The sequence below is a fragment of the Serinus canaria genome, chromosome 2, assembly GCF_022539315.1.
Source record: "Serinus canaria isolate serCan28SL12 chromosome 2, serCan2020, whole genome shotgun sequence".
In the NCBI taxonomy this organism is placed as follows: domain Eukaryota; kingdom Metazoa; phylum Chordata; class Aves; order Passeriformes; family Fringillidae; genus Serinus; species Serinus canaria.
This window is the reverse complement of record NC_066315.1, coordinates 66,519,855-66,542,571: the sequence shown is the minus strand read 5'-3', so window position 1 is coordinate 66,542,571 and position 22,717 is coordinate 66,519,855. Positions and strand designations below refer to the sequence as shown.

The window sequence follows — 22,717 nt, the reverse complement described above, 5'->3', positions numbered from 1 at the left end:
GATTCAAATCAGGGCTGATACTGGAAGCATCAGCATGAGAGGCAAATTCTATCCTGTTTGTTCCACCTGGATCAGGTGGGAAGTAAAAGAAAAAAAGGAAGAGACTTTTTTGTTGGTTTTAAATTTTACCTACAGACTTTAACCATCCTACTCAAAACCATCCCTTATCATGGGAGGTGCAAGGACTCTCGCATCATGCTGGAGCTGAGCTATGGGGTGGCTGGGCCAGCTCATGGAGGAGGGTCACCAGCAGGGCTGAATTTGTGGTGCCCATTGTTCTTCCTTCTGCAATGGCTGCATGGTCCCAGGGCAGGCACAGGGAGAGCTTTACATGCAGGTTTGCCTTTACAACTTCTTGAAAGATGCCATAGTTCATCTAAATATAAAATACGGACTGTGGTTTCGGTCTGAAATATTTGTGGGATTTTACGAAACCACTACAAACAAACAAAGTAAACAGCAGCAAAAAGTGACACATTTCATGCGGGATTTTTTTTCCGTTTTCTTTTGCAAGGTGATGCAGAGACTTGTATTCTGTGATTCAGTGTTCAAAGGAAGGACATTTCTCAAATGGAGTACATCTTTGTCCATCCCTTACTCAGAGACTTCTTAAAGAGCTCTATATTAAAATTTTTCAAGAGGCTTGGATGTAATTTTCTTTTCAGCTCTGTTGATGTTCTCCCACAGTTTCCCAGGTGTTTTTGTTGCCTTCTCCAAATTTAAAACTAACAAACAATTTCCTAGTAAGTTGATCATGTGTTGTATTAGAAGCCTTTGTAAAGCCTATGGAAGAAAACCAAATCATGTGTGCCACTTGAATTCTAGAATGCAGAGGGCAGGTTTAATGGGAGCATGTACAAAACATTACATGTATGTGTAGACTTTTGCCTTGCCTGGAAACTAACCAACGAGTAAAGTCAGACAGTTTTTAGATTGCTTTGATGTGTCTGTAAAAGCTTTTACCGTTTTGTATTTGCTGTAGGTCTCCAGCTGATAACTGGCATTAATGAAGTGGCTTTTTATACAGTTTTATTGAAATTATTTATGCAACTATAGCTCAAGCTTTCTTGCAAAAGCAGTCATTTGCAGTGCACAGCTGGTAAGGAGAAGCATTACCATTCACTCTCCAGTACATCAATAGCTATGGCTCAGTTCTCACCTCTGTAGATTGCCGTGCATGCTCCCAGTGTTTATTCCTCAACTCCAGTGGACCTGCAGGTTTTGGCTGCTTTGGCACAGAGGTGCAGGAATGGCTGTCTCTCTCTTGAAGAGCCATTCATCCTGTTTTGTGTTTTTTTTGGTTGATTGCTTGCTTTCTTGCTTGGGTTTTTTTAAACCTCAGTGGAAAAATACTTTTACTGTCAGTCAGTGGGACCACAGTCCTGTTCGCCTCTGAAAAGGTTTCATAATAGGCTCTCAGGAGACCATTAGGTGCACTGGGGATAGGAAAAGTTACATGCAACCCCTTTTTAGATACTCTTGCGAAGGCTTCAGTGCCAGAGGACTCTATTAATATTGTCTTAAAATGCACACTCTCTTGATAATATAGTGGAGGGACTCATTCTGTCAGCCACAAAATTTCTGTCATCTCTCCTTCAGCTGGGCTTGCCTTGGCTGTGGAAGTGTCAGTTCTCCCAAACTGTCGAGATAAGTTCTTAGGAGAAAACTTCTATTGGGTGAGATGTGAGACCTTTGTGCTGCCTGAGAGGCAGGAGGAAATAAGGTGCACAGCCTCAGGGCAGCCAGGAGTGGTTGGGGAGAGTTTCTTATTTCCTATCAATGTGCAGGTGGGGCTTAATTCTTTTGGTGTCTTACAGGAACTGCCACTGAACTTCAGTTATGGTATATGATGTGGGTTTTTTTTGCTTTATTGCTTAGCTCAGTAGAATGGAGCAGGTGACAGGTATTCATTAATAAGCCATGCTGCTTAACTGCTGATCTCCAAAAGGAGCACTTTTGCATAGACTTGCATGGGTGTCTCGTGCATCTTAGGGACAGGTCAGATTTGCTTTCAGAGATGTCAGATGTGTTTGGGGCTGATTGCAGTGTCTGGCATTCCAGCTTCAGGAGCCAGAGCTCCCTCAGCCAAGGGCAGACTGGACAGCATGCTCTCATCCTGCAGCAAGACCTGATCATCCATAGTTCTGTTTGGGCTTCCCAGCACAGGGTGCTGACCACCTGAGCTGTCCAGATGGGCTACACATGGCTCAGAAGCTGTGAATTGAACATCTCCAGAGTGAGGTGGCGTGGGGCCTGGAGAAGGTGCTTAGTGCACACCAAAGTCACTGCTCTGGGCAGCTTAAAAGCCAGGATTTTTTCCAGTCTTGAAGCACTTGCATAGGGTCTTACATTCAAAGCACTAATGATTTCCTTGTTGGGATTCAGACTCTTTAAATTTTTATTAAAGGGATTGTCTGTGGTGACATTTAGCTAGCACCAGACGTTGGCTTTTAGTTACCAGTGTGGAGGTGGCATAGCTAATAAAGGCAAGGGTAAGAAACTTGTGAGAAACTGCCTGTCACATGCAGCTTTGTGTACTGCAGCCTGCATGATGGCTGTCGCTTCTTCATGGACCAGCGTTCTACAAGAAAGCTTTTTCTTTTCTTCTTTTTCTTCTACTCTTGACTGGCCAAGTGTTTTCTAACCACATGTCTTTTCAGGTGGCCTTGCTCTTTTGTTAGAGACTAGCTAATGGAGGGAGACTGCAAAGGGAGCTCAGTGGTAGATTTGGGTTTTCTTCTCTTACATTTTGCTATTTCTTCTGAACATAACTTTCCTGTAGATCATACTTCTCCCCCTCAACCTCTTTTGGCCATATCCTCCCTCAGAAATGTCAGCAAGCGATTGTTTCCTTTGCAGAGCTGCGATCCCCTAGACAGAGGCTTTTCCAGTTTTATGAATGCACCATTTGTTGCTGAGGGCACAACTGTTCGATATAACTGGCTGCATCCCACTCTGCTTGGGCCCAGCATGCACTACAGCCAGGCTATGCATAAACCAGATTTTTGTATTAAATGGCACCATTTTGTCCACAGCAGCAGTCTGTCTTCTGTGTGTGCGCGTGTGAGACTTGCAGTTTTCAGATGCAAAATATATAAAGAACGAGAGTGTTGCAGGAATACGTTTTACTCAGCAAGTGTATCATGCTATTTTAAGGCTTATTTTTCTTAGGGAGCTCTTGATGAGTGATATTTCTTCATTATTTTGTGTAGGCGGGCCAAGGCAAAAGCATATTTTAAAATATTTTATAAAATGGATGCATGGTATAATATTACAAATGTAGTTGTTTTGTTGGGGACATACTCAATTATAACTAAACAGAAATTACATGTAGCACTTTGAAAGAGGATGTGCTCATTTATGTTTTATTGTTTGTCATCAACCCACTGTTTATCTCCCCCACCACCACCTTTTCTTGTTCAGTGTCACAGGGCTGGTGACTGTATAGGTGGAACCACTTAGAGATACGCCGCGCTTTATATTTTTAATTATGTCTAGGAAATGTCATCTTATGCCAAACCTGATGTTCCTTCTCACCACTTGCCCTGCTTACCCCCCTTCTGAGGTCAGCAGAATTTACTGTTTTCAGCTGAAAAGCTGCGCAGGAGGGGCTTCTGTGCAGAGCCAGGATGTGTTGGGGGAGGCCGGAGGGGCTGCATATCCTCCAGGCACAGCTTCCATCACAGCCAGGGTTTCTGAGCTCAGGTTTCTATGGCGTGCACACACCTGTGATGTTTGGTTCACATCTAAAAGAGTGCCACAGCAGCCCTCTGGCAGTCTGAGATGTACATGAGTTGGGGGTTAGTTGGGTACTGTGCTGATTGAATGCTCTTTCTCTGTCGTTTCCCTCTTGGTCCTGGAAAGCAGCTTTTGGAAAGTGCCATCTCCATTCTTAGTTATGTGAGCACAAGCTGTAAGGCAGGGAGGTTTCATGAGACTCTGGTCCCAACAGCTGAATCACAGCTTAGGGTTTTAGTCAACACTGTCTGCCTCATTTGTCTCAATGCCAAGAGTTTCTCTTTAGAAGCAAAGTGCTCACTTTTTCCCGTCTCTCTTCTCCCATACCTGTTGAATCCCCTCCAACAAATAAGAACACCTCAAAAGCAAGGCCACCAGTTTAGAAATTACTCATTTGTGCTTTAGTAAAAATATTTTCCTTGCTCATGGTGTTTAAGAAATGGGAAAAATTGGAAACACCTATGATTTTCCCTCTTTAATGAAGGCAGCACTGAGTAGAGATTAGGATTCCCCACTTCACTCTCCTTTGGGTACCCAAACGTGTCTGGGCATCAGTCAGGCTTGCCTGTAATGCCCATAATTCATCCACCAGAAAGAAATAATAAAATGTACAGCTATGAAACCTCCTTTCCGTGGAGGCTTCTACATATACCCCCCAGCCTCACCATGTTCCTTCATATATTTACTGCCCACATAATGTTACCTGTGGGATGAGGGTGGGAGGGGGAAGCTTGTTCTCTTTCATGTGACTGCAGCACAGTTAATAATTGTACCAGACTTCAGGCGCTCGCGTGACCAAAGGGGTTGATCGGGCTCATAATAGGACAGTTTTTTCAGGCCCATCTTCATGCCTCAGCATCCTAGTAGATTCAGAGAAGGAGACAGATCTGCTTACTCTGTGATTGTTCATTTGTTGTGAGCTGGCTGGCATATAGCACAAAGACAAAAGCCACCCTGGCCTGAAAAGCCCCCAAAGAAAAGCAGGATAGTAAATACATCTGTAAAACGGTGTTCAGGTTACAGACTGCATGTGTCTCAAATGCTCTTGCTCGCTCCATCTCCCTGCCCCCACCTCACTGTCTTAAAAAAGGGATGGCAAAATATTTTGATAAATGCATCAACTGCTAAATGGTTGATGTGTTGTTTTTTTTTTTTAAAAAAAAAAGAAGAATCTTTGCTCAAGCATATGTTTCCAACACTTTAATCTTTTATGGACTGCATACTTGCTGTGGGAGTGGAAGGGGATGTTTCAGGCTTGCTTTCAGTGTACTTGGGAATCTTTCCCACAGCATGCAAACTCCCCAGAAAACATGTGAAACAACGGCCTGGAAACCAGGAAGTTTCTGATGCCTAGCACTCATTGCTCTGAGGGATTTGCTGTGCTCTGGAGGTCATGGAATAATCTTTCTTCTTTGCTGGCTTCTCTAAGTTTATTTTGCACATGACGGAAGGGTATGTATGTGCTGCTGAGCTTTTAGGGGTCCTCCCTTCTGAAGCATGCTTTTGCTCCTGGTTCTTTTGTTACTGCATTCCCATGATTAATGTATCTGTTGCTTAAAATGGCTACTGAACCACCACCAAGTTCTTGTCACTGGTTACTGACTGCTTAACCCCTGTCAAAACCCACCCAGCACTGCTTGGACTTGATGCTTTTGCTGATTAGCAGGTTTATTTCTGATCTTTGGGCTGCTCATTAACCCTGTGAATACTGTACACAGTGAAGGCATCAATCTGCCGTCGTGGTGATGGTATGTCCTGGTGCTGTGTTCACTGCTGCTGCTCCCGCACTGCGCTCTCTTTAGATTTGTGTGGCATGCAGTCTTCCAGGTGTGTGTTTTGAGGTTTGGGACTTTTTTTCCCTTTTTTTTCCCACCCCTTACCACTTTGTGTAATTTTAAGTTTTTTGGATGAGTTGCTAATGTCAAAAAGCAGTGATGAAGGTGAGAAGTCTGGCACCTGAGGGCTGATGGTGCTGGTGAGTTGGCAAGGAAGATTCAGTTCCCTCCAGTAAAGAAACTCTGCATCCAGTTTCAATCTGTGATGAACTCAGCGTTTTGTTTTCTGGCATCTCCATTCCGTGTGCCCATGTTTGTACTGGAGTGTGATGGAGCGTGAAAGGAGTCAGAGGAGAGAAGGGGCTGCAGCTTGGCTTTGGATGCCAAAAGAAAAACAACTATCAACCTCAACCAAAAGGAGAGTTAACCGGAACATGCCACAAAACAGGTTAGGCAGGACGCAGAAGCCAGATACGAACCTTCTTCTGTGCTTTAAGGCATCTTCAGTATACCCTCCTCCCTCTACCCTTTCAGGATTTTTCCCCCTCCTCCCCGTTATGAAATAGTCCTGTGCCCGCTGGGTTTGGACATGGGGCAGGCGGATGGTTGCAGCGCTCGCTCGCCTGCTGCCAGCTGTTTCTTAAGAAAGAGAGGGTGCACTTGTCCGTGCCCGTCATCCTGCGGCAGAGGCAGCGCTCGGTGCGCCTTGTGCCTGTGAGTGCCTTCATCCCCTCCGCTGGCTTGCCCTGCAAACAGTCCAGACCGAAAAGTAGCGGGGGAGGAAGAGCAGCAAGGAGACAGGGAATGCTGGTGGGTGGAGCTTAGAGGGCTGATCCTCCACATAGTTAATCATTACTTGCCACATAACCTGTTCCTGTTTTCTAGAGGTTTCACTGGCACCCTCTGCCAGAAGCATATGAGGAATATGTGAGACTGCTTTCTGAGCAGGAGGGTTTGCCTTGCAGCAGGAAGCCCAGCATCTAATACAAGACATCATTTCTTCTGTAACATGTTTATGCCTAATCATTCAGTAAACATACCATATATAGTCTGTTTTGTGCTTGCTCTAACACCCTGCTGCAAGGCGAATTTGCTGGTACCACACAGATTCCTTAGCTCCTGTTAACTGCCTGACAAATAGGATGTTGCCATATGTAACATAAATATTCCACACAACTCAGTTTTTTTACTCTCCTGCTCATGGCATGCTTTTCTGACTGTGGCAGTCTGAAGTCTGGCACTTAAAAACTGAGAGGATTACACAAAACAAGGTAACTTATCAAAGGATGGACCAGATCCCACATGCACATTTTTTTGCAGAATAAAGGTTCCACATTTTCCCTAAACATCAGATGTTTATGAATCAGTGTATGGGGACATGTTTTTTTTTTTTTTTTCCTTTTTTCTCCTCTCTCAACTTTAAATGCCTGCTTCATCCTAGGTTATGGATCCCAAGTTAAAGTTTTGGTTGACTGAGAACCCTCTCTTTTCATTCTAGCATCTTTTATAGAATTTCTCCCCTTAACTCCTTCTCTTGGCCTTCTTTCTGCTTACCCTGTGCTAGCAGGCTACTAAGCATGGCAGAGAGCATGAAGAGCAGCACTGGCTGGATTCACAGCTAATCAGGTCTTACATACAGTTTGCCTTCAGGTTTTTTTGTTTGTTTTTTTTTTAATGTTGTGAAATTACTTCAATAACATCTGGCTATTTCTGTGCTAGGCAGAAGTAGCTCAGGAAAATGATATGAAGCCTTCCTACCTACACTAGGGTGGAGTTTTTCCTTTTTGTGCCTTCTACATCTTGTCCTGTTTGTTGATGTGTGAGAAGACAGCGCAGTGGTGTGGACCCCAGATAACCTTGCAGAGAGCTTTCTGGCTGTCTGCTTGGTGATGCCTGTTAGTGCCTGAGTTCAGCAGTGCAGTGAGTAGCAATGCCTCTTGTACCACTGAGATGGTTGCTTAATCAGATGCAGTGCCGTGCAGGTGGATTTGCCTATAGAGGCTTGCTCCTTACTTAGGCAGTGCTTCCAGAAGGGAAGCCTTTACAGGGGGGAATGTTTGGGTGTTACATAAATGGACAGGACATGCATTTCTGGGACTCGTCTCTCATTGGCCTGGTCAGAGTGAATTATGTCTGACTGCTTGGCAGTTAATTGGACCATCCTTCCCATTTCCTAAGCTGATAAGCCCCTCACTGTCTGCCTCAATCAGGCTTCTTTGTTTGAGAAGTTACTAATGCTGCAGAAGAGCAGAGTAACTACTTTCCTGTAACCAAGTGAGGGGCTCTGATAATAAATCGATGAAGATTCACCCTGTTTCTTCAGCAAAATCCTTTCATGAGGCTTACTTGTACGCCAGTAGCAGTTGACAGGTACTGAAAAGTAGGTATAGCCAATGTATTTCATACGTACCTTGTCCCTTTTTGCAAGATTAGTATTTGTGATTAAGCGTTCCTGCCTGCACCTTTATGGTGGCAGATCTGGCTGTGCTGAGCACTGCTGGGGTCTGTAGTTATCTCTGCATCAGCATCAGGTCTCAGAAATGGCTTTCTTTTACCACAAAGCCTTCAGACTGGGACTGTCTGTCTTAATGTGTCTGGATGGTGCTTAGCTTAGAGTGGGTGTTGCCAGAAGGTGAGTAATAAATGGTGATTAATCGTCTCTGAGCTGTGGATGTTTGTATGAAAAAGCACTTGGCTAAAGGCTGTGCTTCAACAAGCTCATCAAAATCAGCCACACTGGAGACAGTAGTATAGCATCCCAAAGGCCTGATTCTTCTGTCTCTTGACTTGTTTTGTTTTGACTTTTGTGGATTTATTAAATCTGACTGAGGGAGAAACATGGGTCCCTTTGTCTTCAAATATTGGTAAATATCAGTTAAGTGATATCAGTGTTACAGATTGTAAATGGGCTGAGTGATACAGAATCAGTGTACACTAAAAGTAAACACCCTTTTGTTAGACTGCTCGCTAATCTTTTTTAATGCAGAGGTGTGGTTATGAACCTTACAGGTAGGCATCCTTGTGTTTGTGCCATTGAGTCTATGATACAAATGCATAGGAAAGATGTAAAGGTACCAATTCCTGTGTTAATTTTATATTGGAGTGGAAGAGTAATTTTCTATTACAGGAGACCATTTATCCTTTGCAGTTAAACCAGTAAATAAATATGAAACGTAAAGCCATAGTGATTTTTAAAATAGTTTTTGTTCTGAGTTTACATCCTTATTTGAGCAATGCATTGCATCTGCGTGATTGTACAGTTATTTCTAAAACTTTCTGAGAAGAGGATTCGTCACAAAAATCTTCCTTCACCCTCCATCCTTCAGCTGTTTCTGGCAGCTTTCAGGGCCTGAAGCACACAAGGCAGGTATTGCAGGGTTTGTTCCTTGCACAAAAATTAGGAGTTCTTAAAAACCTTTCCAAAAAGGGGTTTGTTTTGATGTAGTCAGAGAGGATGTACTTCCGAGTTGGCGGTGTTGAGCCCTGGGATGTCTGTGGTATTGTGGCAGGGTGATAAGAGGACATGGTCGCTGTTGAGTTGGGGTAGCTCTTACTGGAGTTCTGCCATTACTGTTTGTTATGCCTGAGAAATGTAGGAACCCAGCTGAACACTGGGCCTGGTCTGTAGGGCAGGATCTGCTGGAGGATCTGAAGGAAGCAACCACCAGTGGTGGCTGGATCACATCCTTTCCTCTCAAGGACTTACCTGCAGTCATCAGACCCCAGGCAGGTAGCCAGAGACTTCTCCTCCTGTGACTTCTTTAATTAGCATTTTTACTGCCTGACAGCATTCAAGGTGATGGGTGGAGCATTTGCATTTTGGATTTTAAAGTTTCTGGAAAAGAGTTTGTCATGTGTGCCCTGTCTGAACATTACCTAGGCTGGTTCCAGACCAGCCAGCAGACACTCATTCAAAGGCCTTGCCATCTACCATGGGATCCATGAGTCTCCAGCTTGCTGAGCGGAGGTGATGAGGAAATGATGGTGAGGAGGTGTCTTTGTCCTAAAAAAAAAAAAAAAAAAAAAAAAAAAGAGTTGAAAAAACTGTCAAGCAGGCAGCTTGTCCCTGAATTTCTCAGGAAGAAGGGACCTGTGTACGCAGCGGTGGCTGCGATGGCCCCTGTGTGCGCGGGGACACAGCGGTGTGGTTAGGGCAGAGCAGCACGGGTAGGCCGCACTGCAGTCCTGCCCTGCCAGCTGGGAATGCAGGGCAAGCAGGAGGCAGCCTGCCTTCCCTCAGACAGCCATCAGGGATGCACAAGTTTAAGAAGTGCTCAGCCTCAAAATCATGGGGACTTGAAGGTGATTTAACTGCTGGGCCTGTAAATGAGCTGTGTGTTCTTGTGCATATAGGACCTTAAGCACAGAAAGGTTTGGGGTGAGTCTGGAAAGGGCCCATGTTTGAGGAATGTAGTTATTCTGGCTTCTGAGGTACTTTTTTGTGTAGACAGCATGGAAAATGATTACAGAAACAAGTATTGCAAGACACTTACTGAGATGGGAAAGTGGCGGGGTTAAGGCTGTAGCTCTTGGGCTTATGTGACTGTGAGAGAATTTCAGCTTCTTTCTGCTTCCTTTCTCCAAACATTTTCTGAGTTGTGAATCAGCCCAAGTCAGCAAGTCCAAAGTCAGCATTGAAAATCTCTCTTGACTTTTAGAATGAGAGTCCATGACAGCAACTGAACTGGAGGAAGAGAGGTACCTTTAATGTTTGCTGCCAATTCCACCAGTTTAGTCCCAGACCTCATCTGCTGAGATACCACACTGTCTGCTTTCACCGTTTTGGAGCGGGGGAGACTGGGGCTAACCAGACCAGTTTTCAGGAAGTTTAGTCAGCTTTCAAATTTCCAGGTGTAGTGAGAGAGTCATCAGGGAGAGGAGTGGAGAGAGAATGTTAGTAAGTTGCTCTGCATGAAAGGATCTGGGCTGCCAGGAGGATTTCCAATTGGAGATCAGCAGGCAGCTTTATTGCTGCCCCTGTTTTCTCTTGCATGTGGCTCTACAGAGCTTTAACCATTTGTGCTTAAACACTGCCTGTCAGGTGTTTAGCTTCAGGCCACATTTGCTTTTGAAAGAAAAGTAAGTAGTAAAAAAAATTCTTCAGCCATTTCTGAGAATGAAGATGAGAGAAAAGTGACTTCAGGCTTTGAATTACTTTCATGTCCCCCTTTTTTATAGAAAACAGAAAAAACCTATGGCAAACTTTGAATCCCTAACAAAGGGGAAAAACGTTGACCTGTTCTTCAAGTTCTCAAAGCTCTAATGCTGGGGCATTGAGATTTGAGAAAGACAAAGTGGGTGGGAGATTAGAATTGTAGCATCAATTGAATACGTTTTTTGTTATCATTGCTGATAATGGCAATGCTGATTTCTCCAGTGTGGTCTGGTCCTAATGTCTTTTGTAATTCAGAAGTAAAAGTTGCTGTGCATGATCCAGTGGAAGCCAAGCATCCTCACCTCTGTCTTGCTTGCAGAGTAGGTGATTTCAGCTCTGTAAACACTGAACTTGGTGACCTAGTCCCACATCTTGAGTAAGCATTTTAGTGATCTTTTGCATATATCTCTGTATTTGTCCACTCTTTCGGGTGCAAAACATACGTGGGGAATGTGTGATTGTTTCTCTTGCCCTGTGATGTACAGGTATAGAATTCCTGGTTGAGAGATTAGTGTAAGATGAGAACACTGTTCTTGTGAAAGTGCTTTACTCTGCAGGCACTTCTGCTCCATGTGGAGTAAGGGTAGCTTGAAAGTTGTTGGACAAGATTTGCACTCCTTGCCAAACACCACTGGTCTCTTAAATAAAAACAAGGGCCCAGAAGATAGTAAATACCTGTGCATGTGATGTAAACAAATTTCCTGATTCAGGGACCACTACTGAAGCTAATGGTTCTCCTCCATAGAATGAACCTATTAGTATCAGTTCATTAGCAAGACTGAGGCCTTGATTTGTAATGAGCCCTTCAGTGTAATTTGCAGTAGCCTGTTGACTGTATCTTTCTCAGCTGCTGTGGTTGCATGAGGGAACCAGATTGAGACTGGAGTAATACTTACCTTTGCTTGCAGTCAGAAGTATTTAGAGCAAAAAAGAAATGTGCCACACCTCTAGGATCTCCAGTCAGCTTTCCTGCAAACCTTGGCCACAGAGAATGAAATACACCTGGTGCTCAATACACAGGGCAAAGGCTGCTGCTGTATTTAAAATTACGTGTATGAAAATGGAACTGGAAGTTACTGCAAAGCTGCATTTGCAGGTAGCATAGCAAGGAAATTTTTAGAAACCAGACCTGAAAGAATTTGCAACAGAGAGTTTCTCAGGATACTCCCTGTCATTTCTCATTTGCTTTGCTAAAGTGTTAAAAGAACCCCTGGTTTCTGTAGTTATGGCTAGCAATAAATTACGTTATGGTTTTGCTTTGATTATATACCAGGTATATGTGTAATATATATTTTTTTGCTTGATTATGGAAGAGGGGACTGTGGAAAGAGAATTTTAAGTTCTTTAACAAGACACTTGATTGAAGTTATCTATTCATGTCAAGCACCCCAGAGCAATATTGAATGGTTCTGGTCTCTTCTGTTTTAAAGAACTCCTCAAAATGAAAGAAAATCCCTTTTTTGTTTGTTTTCCAAGAGGGAAAAACTGAATTTAAAAATGGTTTAAACAGTTTACTGATTCTTATTCTATTTCTTGCAAACTTCTCCCTTGCCCCTGAGCCTGACCTCTCTGCCCTTCTCCACTAGCCCACAGAATTACCATGCAACTTATTTTAAAGGTGGGTTTACACGTTTGTTTAAAAAATGCTGCAGTCTCCATCTCTGGTAATCCACCAGGTGGAAGCAGATGTGTGGAATATCTGTGCATGTATTTGTACATCTGGGTTTGAGCAGATTTGGCGTTTCTAAGAGGGCAGCATGTGTGCAAAGACAGGACAACCCTTGGCAGTGTAATACCATCAGTAAAGCAAAAATTTGCAGTTAACCACTAGCAGGGTTCATTGGTGGTTTTTGTTCATGTTGGGTGACAATGTTTTAGCCAGTTGTGATGCGTGGTTAGACATCATTTGCCTTGCTGTTCTGAATTACAGCAGGGAGAAAGCTGTCAGGGAGGGGATGGGGAGAATAGGAGAAAGTAGTTTCTTAGAGATGGGTGCTCTTCTTGTGCTAACAGAGCTTTTGGTCTCTAAGCCTCAAGTGTGCTTTTCTGACCTACAGACTTGTTCATCACTTACTGATGTCTTCCTTTTGTCCATGTCCCCGTTAACCACCTGGCATCCCAATACCTCTCTGCTCTTGCAAAAAATCACGCCTTAGAAGTTTGGGCAATATCCCCGTAGTGTTTGCCCCTCACAGTGATTTTGCTTTGAGTGCATCTTGGTTGGGAAATATGCTAAAAGTGCTTTTATTTTATTTGATTGAGGGATAGGAGGGAGGGCAGGGTGAATCCACATGGTGTCGAACAGGAAGCTTGATGTAGCTGAAAATGTCCTCCTTGAAAGCATCCCTCCAGTCTGCAAATCTTCTAAAGGCAGTCATTTGGAAAGGGGCTGTGCTACCCAGATTTGCAGTGTCTGCTGTGTTCTGTGTAACAAAAATGCTGCAGTTGTGTACTGCTGTAGGCTTTTGTTATCCTTCTACGGGTTTTGTTGATGGCTTCTCCATTGACCTGTTCCACTAAACTTCATGTCACTGCCTGACAAAACTGGGCTCTTAATAATTTGAAGTTTACTTACAGAGCAAAGCCTTGACAGTACAATGTGTTGAATGTATATTGGATGAAATAATTTTGTTACTGACTTGTACTCTTTGAGCTTTGCTTAATTCTGAGCATGTTATAGAAACAATCAGATTTCCTAAAAGTGAAGATATTTGCATTTTAAGTCCAGAGTTGCAAAAATGTGTCCTGTGCTTGTAGTCTGTGCATGTTGGGACAAAAATGAAATGGAGGATAAACTGAAAGAAGCCTTTTGCATCACTTGAGGCCCAGTGGGAGCTGAGGGTTAGGATCACTCTGAAAATTAATCAGTTCACTAGAGAATATGAGAATACAAGGAAATGATGGTATTGCAATATTTGTTTTATTAGTAGCAGAAACTTTAAAAATAAAAGGAGAGTGAAAGAAAGCCTGGGAGCAGAAGTAGCCTCAAGGGGAAATGACCAAGACCAGCTGAGAAATGCAGAGAACTGTGATTCAGGAGTGCTGCTTCACTGCATCTGTGAGAAACTCCTGGCTGTCTTATGAAGGGGGGTGAGGGAGATCACAGTTCTGTACAATCTCACTTCTTAATGCAGCTTTGAATAACATGAAACAGTTCTGGGCCTTCCACTTCTCTTGCAGACTGAGGATTTTAAACAGGGAATGCCAGTCCTGCAGAAAAGTGACTGTAATCACAAATCTGAAAGCAGCATGTGACCTTTCTTGTCATTTCTAACAAGCCAGAACTTTGCAGAAATCTGCCCAGGCAAACTTTTGGTCCTACTGTGCCCCAGTGCAATAATTATAATGCAGAAACAGCTGATGGGTCACGTCTCCAGGCCTGCACAGCGTTATGACTTGCTACCTACATTCCATGTTTAGCTTTGAGAGATCAGATGGTGCCAGCAATGTGAGCTAGCAGTGCCTGAGGACATGCTCAGGGCAACACGTCCTGTCCCTCTGCAGCTTTGGTTTCTTTTCTCTACTTCTGCCCATCCTATCCCCTTAAGGTGATGCATTTTACAATAAATACCAATCTCTCTAGGAGGTGAGCTGCCCCTGTGGAAGCATGTGTATCATTCCCACTGTGCTGAATGTTAAATCCAAGGGCCCAAGGTTTGTAAATATTGTTTCTAAAGTATCTGGGGACTCCAGGTGAGCTGCTTGCCCAACTTGCTGGTGGCTCTGGAGCTGTGGTTGGTACATGTGGCACACGGTGGCAGGCTGTTTCAGCATTGTTACTGATGTGATTTAATGAAGCAGGAGTGGTTTTGGAGCGGGTAAATTTTGTCTTTGTGCATGGGGAAAGGGTCATTGACAGAAGTTTACAAACAAACAAATGAGTTGAAAATTAGGCTTAGCTCAGCCATGTGCGGGAAGGGAGGTGGATATTTTCAAGTTGTGTTTGTTTTGTGCTTAGCACCGTGCAAAAGTTACACCCAGTTCTTGATGTAGGAAAAATTGGATAGGTAAGCAGAAATGTCCTAGCTCATTGCCTAAGACTCATTTTGCTCTCTTACTCTCCTCATCCAGGGATGCCATGGGAGAGGTGCAGTAGAGACATTTTAATTGTGGTAGTTTATTTTATTGTGAACTTATTTTCACTGGGTTTAATCGGAAAACTGAACTTCAGGTATATTTTTAAATGTTTTTATGGCAGAGATGCTGCAAGTGAGCTCTGAGTTGGAGACAAGGGAGCGAGGGGGGAGCGGGAGGAGGGAGTCTGGAGATGGAGCCGGTTGTGGGTTCATTCCACTACATCTTTTCATCTTTCCCCGGTACTGCAGCACCGCAGGAGTAGAGTTACTGACAACATTCTTGCTCAGGTCTCTCATCTCTCACTCAAATAGAGGGTGTAATTTGACTATGTCTCAGCTCCCATGTGTGAAGGCTGTTGATGAAACTGTATGTATGTGCATTTTTAAGTACAAACAAAAACTGAACACAAACAAACACAAATCTCAATTCAGATCTGTTCCATGATCCTGGATCACCATGTGGTTGTTCAAACTCTAGAACTGGCATGAGGCTGGAGGGAGAACACGTGGCCAGAGCTGTGGGGTAAGATGAGGACTGGCAGTCTGTCCTTCTGAATGACAGCTGTGGCTTACATGAGGTTAAATCAGTCTGTACGCTGCAGGCTGAGGCAAAGCAGAATGGACTGAAAGCAGGTTTTCGCTTCTAGCCTTGAGTTTGCTGCAATCCTACATCAGCTTGTGGGGGTGCATGTATTTCTGCATCCCAGCTGCCATGGAAAATGAGAGACATCTTCTTACAGGACAGTTCTCGCAGTCAGTATTTACTGAACTTTTCCTGATTCGAATGGCTGTGTCCACAGCTGTCCTGGATAGATTGTGAATCTGAATTTTTACTTCCTGCTTCTCCATTCCTATCAGCTGTTTCTGGCTGCTCACAGGTTAACAGTGAGGCCTGCTGGGCTGCTTAATGGGTGGCCTGGTGCTGCCTTTGGGCTGATGCAAATAATTTCTATTGGCCAAGGTTATCTCTTCCTGACCTTGTAGCCAGACTTCAGCCTCCCGTTGGCATGGTAATTGTGAAAAGGAGGGCTTCTGAAAGAATTCCTATAGGCTGGAATATTCTTTCTGGTTTTGTGATCATCGTGGGGTTTTTTCATCACCTCTCTGAACAGGAAAGGAAATCTTTAATGTTAAGTTTGCAAATTCAGAGAAGGTTGTGTTTAAAGATTCTTTTTTTCTAAAATCCACAGTGGAGACTCTAAATTTAGTATGGCAGGAGGCTGTTGTACTCAATCCACTTTTGCTACTGTACTTTCTTGGTTGCTTGCTCACTGCACACTGGCAGCTTGCTGTACAGGATACCTGGCATCTGATTTCTTCCTAGCCATAGCCTTTTGTACCAAAATGTCTCTTACCTTGGTTGCAGTTGGTTCAGTTTACTGTACTAAATGTGTTTGCGTGCTTTTGGGATGAACATGGACTTCTGTTACCTGCGTAATGGAATGAGGCAGAGGGATTAGTGGGGAAAATGGGGAGAGAGGGAGGAGTTGAATGGGGTTTCTTTTCTTTTCTGGAGTCAGGAGGCTCCTCCCGTAGCAGAGAGGGAGCATAGTACATGGAACCTGAAGACCTTTAAAGTACATGCTGAAATGGATGCTGGGAAGATACAGTACAGTGCTTGGGCACAACTCCAAGGCTCCCAAGGCAAGTAATATTTAAACAAGCTGAACAGCCCCTTTCGGCAAGCAGCAGGAAATCCAGCACTGAGCTTTGTGTTGTTGCATGGTCAGCAGAAGATAAAAGCTCAGGCTATGCAGCTGGGGTTCCCTCCTATCACTGGATGGCAAACTGTTAAAAAAAGATAAAAGAACAGAAAAGGACAGGGGGTCGCCTAATTGAAAAGCATTCCTTCATATTTTAAGCCATCTAAGTACTTTGAAATACATTGAGCCTGATGTAAGTCAGGAACAGCCCCATCGGGGTGTGCTGGAGCTCTTACATCAGTTGATAGGCAAAAGATGAATTTGTCCCTTTGCTTCATCTGAGATAAAGATTTAACATGGGTAGGACTGTGATATGTGTAAGTTGCTCACCACAAGCCCCACAGCAGGCAGGAGCTTCCCAGAACATTTTCTTTTAGGAGCAAGACGTGTAATGATGGGTCTGCTGCTGACTTGGGGTCTCATTCTAAAATTCAGTCAGCATTCAGCCATGTATAGCCTTTCCAAGTCCCACTTTGTGCAGCTCATCCTTGGTTAGGAACTATTTTAACAACGAGGAAGAGAATTTAATTGAATGAGATTGCTAGTTCAAATCTTCTAATCAGCATTTACTGTATTCCTCCCCTCCGTCCCTCCTCCTTTTTTCCTGCATCACAGCACTAGTGTCTTGGGAAAGAAAATGCTTCAGAGCATTTGTTACCAATTTAGCAGCAAGTACGTGCTCAAATTTGGGATTTCTGAGATCTGTGTGTGCCATATGTAGGCAAAATGTAGTACTTGCAAGTGCCAGTAGAAGGGAATAAACACAAATTTGCTGTTCTGCAGATAGTGTTTCTTTAATCTAATGAGACTTACATTTGTGCAGCCTTTTTGTTTTGGTAAGACGGTTAACCGTCCTCCCTGGGGTGCCTAATTGCTTATCATGAACTAATCAGTCCCCTGGGTATATGAAGGGATGAAACACTGCCAAGATAGAGCCTGTGACTTCCCCAGAGGTGTGATAACCCTCCCAATTACCCCACCCTTCAGGGAGCTTGCTTACTGCTGTTTTAAAGACCATGTTACATCAGAAATTGTCCATGTTCAGAGATTTTGGGAAGTTTAAAGGGGTGTATTTACTGAGACTCTTTTGAACCTGTAAGCTTTCATATTTTTAATGTCAAATTTGTACTGAATATTGTTTCAAGTTTGGTGTAAAAACTCTGAACATGTTTCTGCTTATGAAAGAAAGTGCCTACCTTCATAGCCCCCGTGGCATGACAGACCCTAACAGATAAGAAGAGGTCCAGTTTCTGTCTTTAGCAGTTACTAGATAGGGATGGCAAAATCTTCTGGCTTCAGAAACCCCATTTGAAGTTCACATGAAGAAATGAGTGAAACAAATCTGCTGGTAACTCTCTTCTAATTTTTAGTAGAATGATAGTTGCATGTTACTGTGTGTGAAATGAGTGGGTAGATTAAGAAAAGTTTTTCACTTTACAGTAAAAAAATAATTCATTTAACTAGTGGTTTTGCCTGCATTCTCCTTTCAGTTTCCTGTTTTAACTCATTCATAGTACAGGCTTGTCTGCTGTACAGGTTGAGATGGCTACTGATTGCCTGAATTCTTCTCTTGTATCTTTTTGTATTGAGTGGTTGAGTTCCATGAGGCATATAAAGTTTACTACAAAGCAATAGTGTTTGAACTGGAAGTGGAAAACAGCTCCTGCTATTTAGCATCTGAGTGAAAATATGAGATCTCGTGTTGAGGTTTCTTTGTCCTTTACTTTTGCTCTGAATGAACACGATTTTTGTGTGAAATTTGGAGGATTTAATCTGTCAGTTGGGTAGAAATAACAGTTTGTTCCTTGAAAGAGTTGTAACCTAATCAATTAATAATATCAGGGTTTTTTTAAATTTTGTGGTTCTTTTAAAATACTTAAGGTTTTCTTTACTTCTTTTGTATATTCTAAGTGACTGTAGCAAGATCGATGCAAGTAAAAATATTGTTATAATGTGTACTGGCTTAAAACTTTAAAGCACAGTGGTTTCATGTTTAGAATTAAAAGAAGGTGGCTGTGTGGGGGTGTATGTTTATATGCCTGAGAAAATGTAAATATGGAAGCATCACTCCTCAAAAGAAGTGTGACTTTCAGTATCATAGGTCTGATTATGATATTTCAATGTTGCTTTGCTATATGTGCATGTTTGAAAGTGATTAGTCAAGTTTCCACTGGCAAACTCTTGTTGTCGTCCTGCAGAAATTGGGGTGGGTGCACAGGCCACTTGATCACATTTTGTTGCTGTTTTTTAATTTTTCTCTGTTTGCAGCTACTACTTTACCCAGAATTGAATTGAACCTATACATAGTTCATACCAGTTTGTTTCAGGCTAATGCTTTGTTAAATATTTATCAATGGAGTCAGCAGAAGGAAATTAATTTCCCTTTTCATATATAAATTGTTTCAGGAGTTGTCTGTATCATCTGTTTCATGGAAAAGTGTGAAGCACTAGCAGTAGAATTGGTTTTTGGAAGGAGAGGGTGGTTTTGGACTAGCAGCAGACATTTTTGGCTGGAGGAATAGCAACTTGAAACTTCACTTACTGAAGAAACCTGTTCACAATTTTGTCTGTTCTTTTTTTTTTTTTTCCCCAGCGTTCCTGAAATAAACTTCCTGCAATTCTTTGCAGTGTGCAGGTGTCCAGACTCCCCTTTACTCATGGTCGCCTGTGAAACCCGTCAGGCAACTGAAGGCTGTACCTAAAATTCTGCTGGCAGTGCAGCACACTGCAGGGGCCTTGATATAGTTACGGTGGACACCTTGTGCAGCCCCAGCTGTAGCATCCCCTCGTAGTCCGAACAACTGAGTATTGCGGTCCAGGAGTCTGCACGTGTGGAGGACTGCCTGGAATAGAAAAAGGAAAGCTGCAGAGATTGTAAGCTGCTGCTTGATCCGTGTGGCTGTTGTGCCGAGGAACATCAAAACTTTGCTGGATGGATCCGACAGCTCGTTGCAAAGTAGAGGGTCAGTCCTGCTGCTTATTTGCAGTTATTAACCTTAGTGGATTTGAAGTTTTTTTTTTGTTTCCTTTGTTTTTATGTTTTTCTCTGTATGCCTAAGAGGATTGTGGCCTTGCAACCAGAATGCTCATGTTCAGGAAACTTAAGGCTGTTCCTACTGAAGGGCTTTGAAGATCAGCAGGCATTTCCTCCAGGGTTTACAGCATTGTTGGAGGAAACATTCCTTGCAGAAGTCTTCAGGCCTATCCGCCCGACTTTGGTCATTTCTTACCTCACCAGCACGTGGATTATGCTGTTTGCAGACTGTCTAAGCTGCACGATGACCTTCATGGATTCCTCATGAGCTTTTACAAGGCCAGGCCAGTGTACTTTGTAAAATCCTTTAGAAATGCCTGCTAGGCTTTTAAAGTCCCAGAGCATAGACTATACTGCAAGGAACTCGTAAGGTCAGCTGCTGGATATGGTTGTGGATGAAGGGGGATTTGTGTGTGTCTATGTGTGTGTATGCAGTTCTTGTTTCGAAAATACATATTTTTCAGGTCAGATAGAGATATATTGTTCCTGAGAACGCTTCTTGTACTGTCTGCTAAAGCTGAGGGACTTCTGAATTCCATAAGAAATTGATGAACAAGATCCCTATGCCCTTTCTTTGCACGTGTGTTGCACATTCATTTTGATGAACAGATGCTGTTTCATTTGGTCAGTGTGCTGGAAGCACCTCCCACAGGTTACTTGTACTGCATCTACTTCAAAATAGAAAGAAAACTCATACTGAAGAGTACCACTGGCAAGTAGCTCTCCTGTTTAAAATACTCCAAGTGGCTATTCTGTGCAAATCTCAATTTGGAGAGTCTTGCCATCACTATCTATTGATGTAATCAATTTACCTAACTAAACCAAGAAAGAAACCTTGTATTTCAGAATTTAGAGCTCTGTAAACAAGCCCAAAGGCCAGTGGGTGTGCTCACAAAACTTGTGGCGCCTTCTTCATAAGTGATAGGAGAGAGCTGTTTTTCTGAAGGGTGGATTTCTCTCTCACCTGGATGAAGCAATAAACTTCAGTCTGAGTGATCTTTGGTGCTTTGGCATCTGTGGCAAATACATATCTAGAATAACCTCCTGTAAAATTAAAACCGCTAGTTTGTATCTTTTAACTCTGGCTCACAGTATCAGGACAATGTCAACTGATGGTTGTCTGTGCTTAATATCACATGGAGATTATGTAGCTGGTTTATATCTGTTCCTGGTCCTTAGCACACTCTAGGAGTTGGTTGACTTGAGGTCTGCTTGTGCCTCTTATGGTGGGGGGCAGATGTTGGCTTTGGCTTGTGGGCTTGCAGAGTCTGCTTGGCATGGAGATACAATCTCAGAAGGAGTGCTACCAGTTACCTTGCTCATGAAAAAGCTGTGTAGGCCCTTGGGATATTGCAGCTGGAGGCTGACATTACAAGTGCCTCCTCGGGTGGATGGGAGGGGGAGGGCTGTACAGCATGCTTCTGAGTCTCTTTGCTCCAGCATCTCTCTCTCTCTCTCCTCCCTGTGGGCTGTGCTTTCCCCTTTGAAAATCTCAAGCTAAAACTCCCTAATTTAAAAATGTATTTCAGGGGAAGGGGGTAGGGCTATGATTTCTGTTTCTGAACTTTTAAAATAATCTTGGTTATAGATTGTTGTTGTTGTTTGGAGTATGTGTGATAGGGGGAATAGTTGCTGTGCTGACCAGAAACAGAATATAGGAAGATATGATGTTAACAAGGTGGGGGAGAAAAGGAGGTGTTTGTTTAGAAAAAGCCCAGTCGCTAAAGCCTGTGGGGCAGAGGAACCCTGCTGATAACACAGATGAAACAGTCTGCCTCTTTCCTAACTTTAGAGGAGTGGAGCTTTGTAATAAATGGCTGCCATGTGGCAGCTGTCTCCCAGCTTCGTGAGCCTGGCAGTAGTTAATCCTGTCAGCAAGTCATGCTCCCTGGAAAAGAGCAGTGAGAAGAGCTTCAAACTCTTGAATCATTCTATCTTAGAAATATTTGCATGTTGAGTCTGCTTAAAACAAGTTTGGTAATTTGATGTAGGTTTCCATCTTTAAGTAACATAAAAGTGCAGCTGTGTTGGCTTTTAAATAAAATGTTAGAAACGTGCTGAGATATTGCAATTTTTTTGTCTCTTTAAAAAAGTCATTTTAGTTTTGGAAGGTATATTTTCCAGGGTACAGAATGTACTGCTTGGAGGAGGGACACTGTGCTGCTATCCCTGTATGTTAAAAAATTACAGGTTGAGCATTTGAGATCATGGTTGTCCTTAAAAGCTTGAGAGTTTAAAATTAATCTGTTCACTTCAGTTTGCTTTTTATATTTTGCTGAGCATGTAATGTGTTAGTCCTTTTTCCAAAAATCAAAAAACTAGAATTTTGACTTTAAAATTTTGAGATTTTGTGCAGTAATGTAGCACCATCAGATTTTACAGGCTCATGATAAAATCTTGGTGGTTGACAACACTACCTCCAGGAAATGGGTTTAAATCCCTGTAATTTTTACTTTTACTTTTCTCTTTTTGCTGTGTTATCTTGTGAAGCCCAAAATGTTTTGGCAAGCTACCTGGTACAGTGTTCCAGGCAGAGAGTGCACTGGCATCTCCTGCAAAGATAGTGTGGCTGGGCTGCAAAGGATGAGTTGAGAGTTCTGCAATGAGCAAACTGATGCCCCCCCCTTGGGCTTGCCTGTGTTTGCTAGCATATGGATGCAGTTAGAGTGGTGAAACACCATGTGGGATATAGCTACTCCAAGAAGAGTTTTTTCCTGGTCTCTAGCTTATCCTATTTTCAGAATGATTTTTGTAAAATTGCCTGTGCATTCAGTTTCTCTGTGAAACTCTTCAAATACTCATCTTGGAGGAAGAAAATTGCAAACAGAGCAGTGCACAAGAAGCAGGGCACTAGCACAGGAGATCTTCTGTGTCCTCCTCAGTGTGATTCATCCTGCCTCTGTAATCCCTGGTGAACCCGTCCTGCACACACATGCAGCTCTGGCTACATCTGAAGAGCAAGTGTGAGGGGGTGAAATGTTTGATTGTTTCTCCCCCCCCCCCGCCCCGAGGTTTACTTTAAACCTTCACCTCGAGTGCTGGCTCTGAAGCTGCCCTTGGCTGAGCTGCTGGCCATCAGGGTGAGGGACAGAGATGGGGACAGGGATAGGCCCGCCCTCCTTCCCTCCCTCCCAGCCTCCCTCCCCAACAGCTGCAGGCACCAATTGCCAGGGAGCAGCCCGGCCGCATGGTTTTGTGGCTTTCTTCCTCTTGTTACTAATGTGCCTGCTTGTTTC

General features: G+C 43.3%; 1 protein-coding gene across 7 annotated transcripts in view; it reads left to right on the top strand.

Moving 5' to 3' along the window:
• Nucleotides 1-22,717, top strand: part of RREB1 (ras responsive element binding protein 1) — a 121,959-nt gene that overhangs the window by 26,138 nt on the left and 73,104 nt on the right. For 3 of the 7 annotated variants that reach the window (XM_050971400.1, XM_050971402.1, XM_050971401.1), the window contains one exon: nucleotides 19,041-19,410. The exons of the other annotated variants lie outside the window; for them this stretch is intronic. In XM_050971400.1, the coding sequence (XP_050827357.1) occupies nucleotides 19,380-19,410 (31 nt within the window). In that variant the 5' untranslated portion in view covers nucleotides 19,041-19,379. The remainder of the gene's footprint in view (nucleotides 1-19,040; nucleotides 19,411-22,717) is intronic. 7 annotated transcript variants of the gene reach the window in all.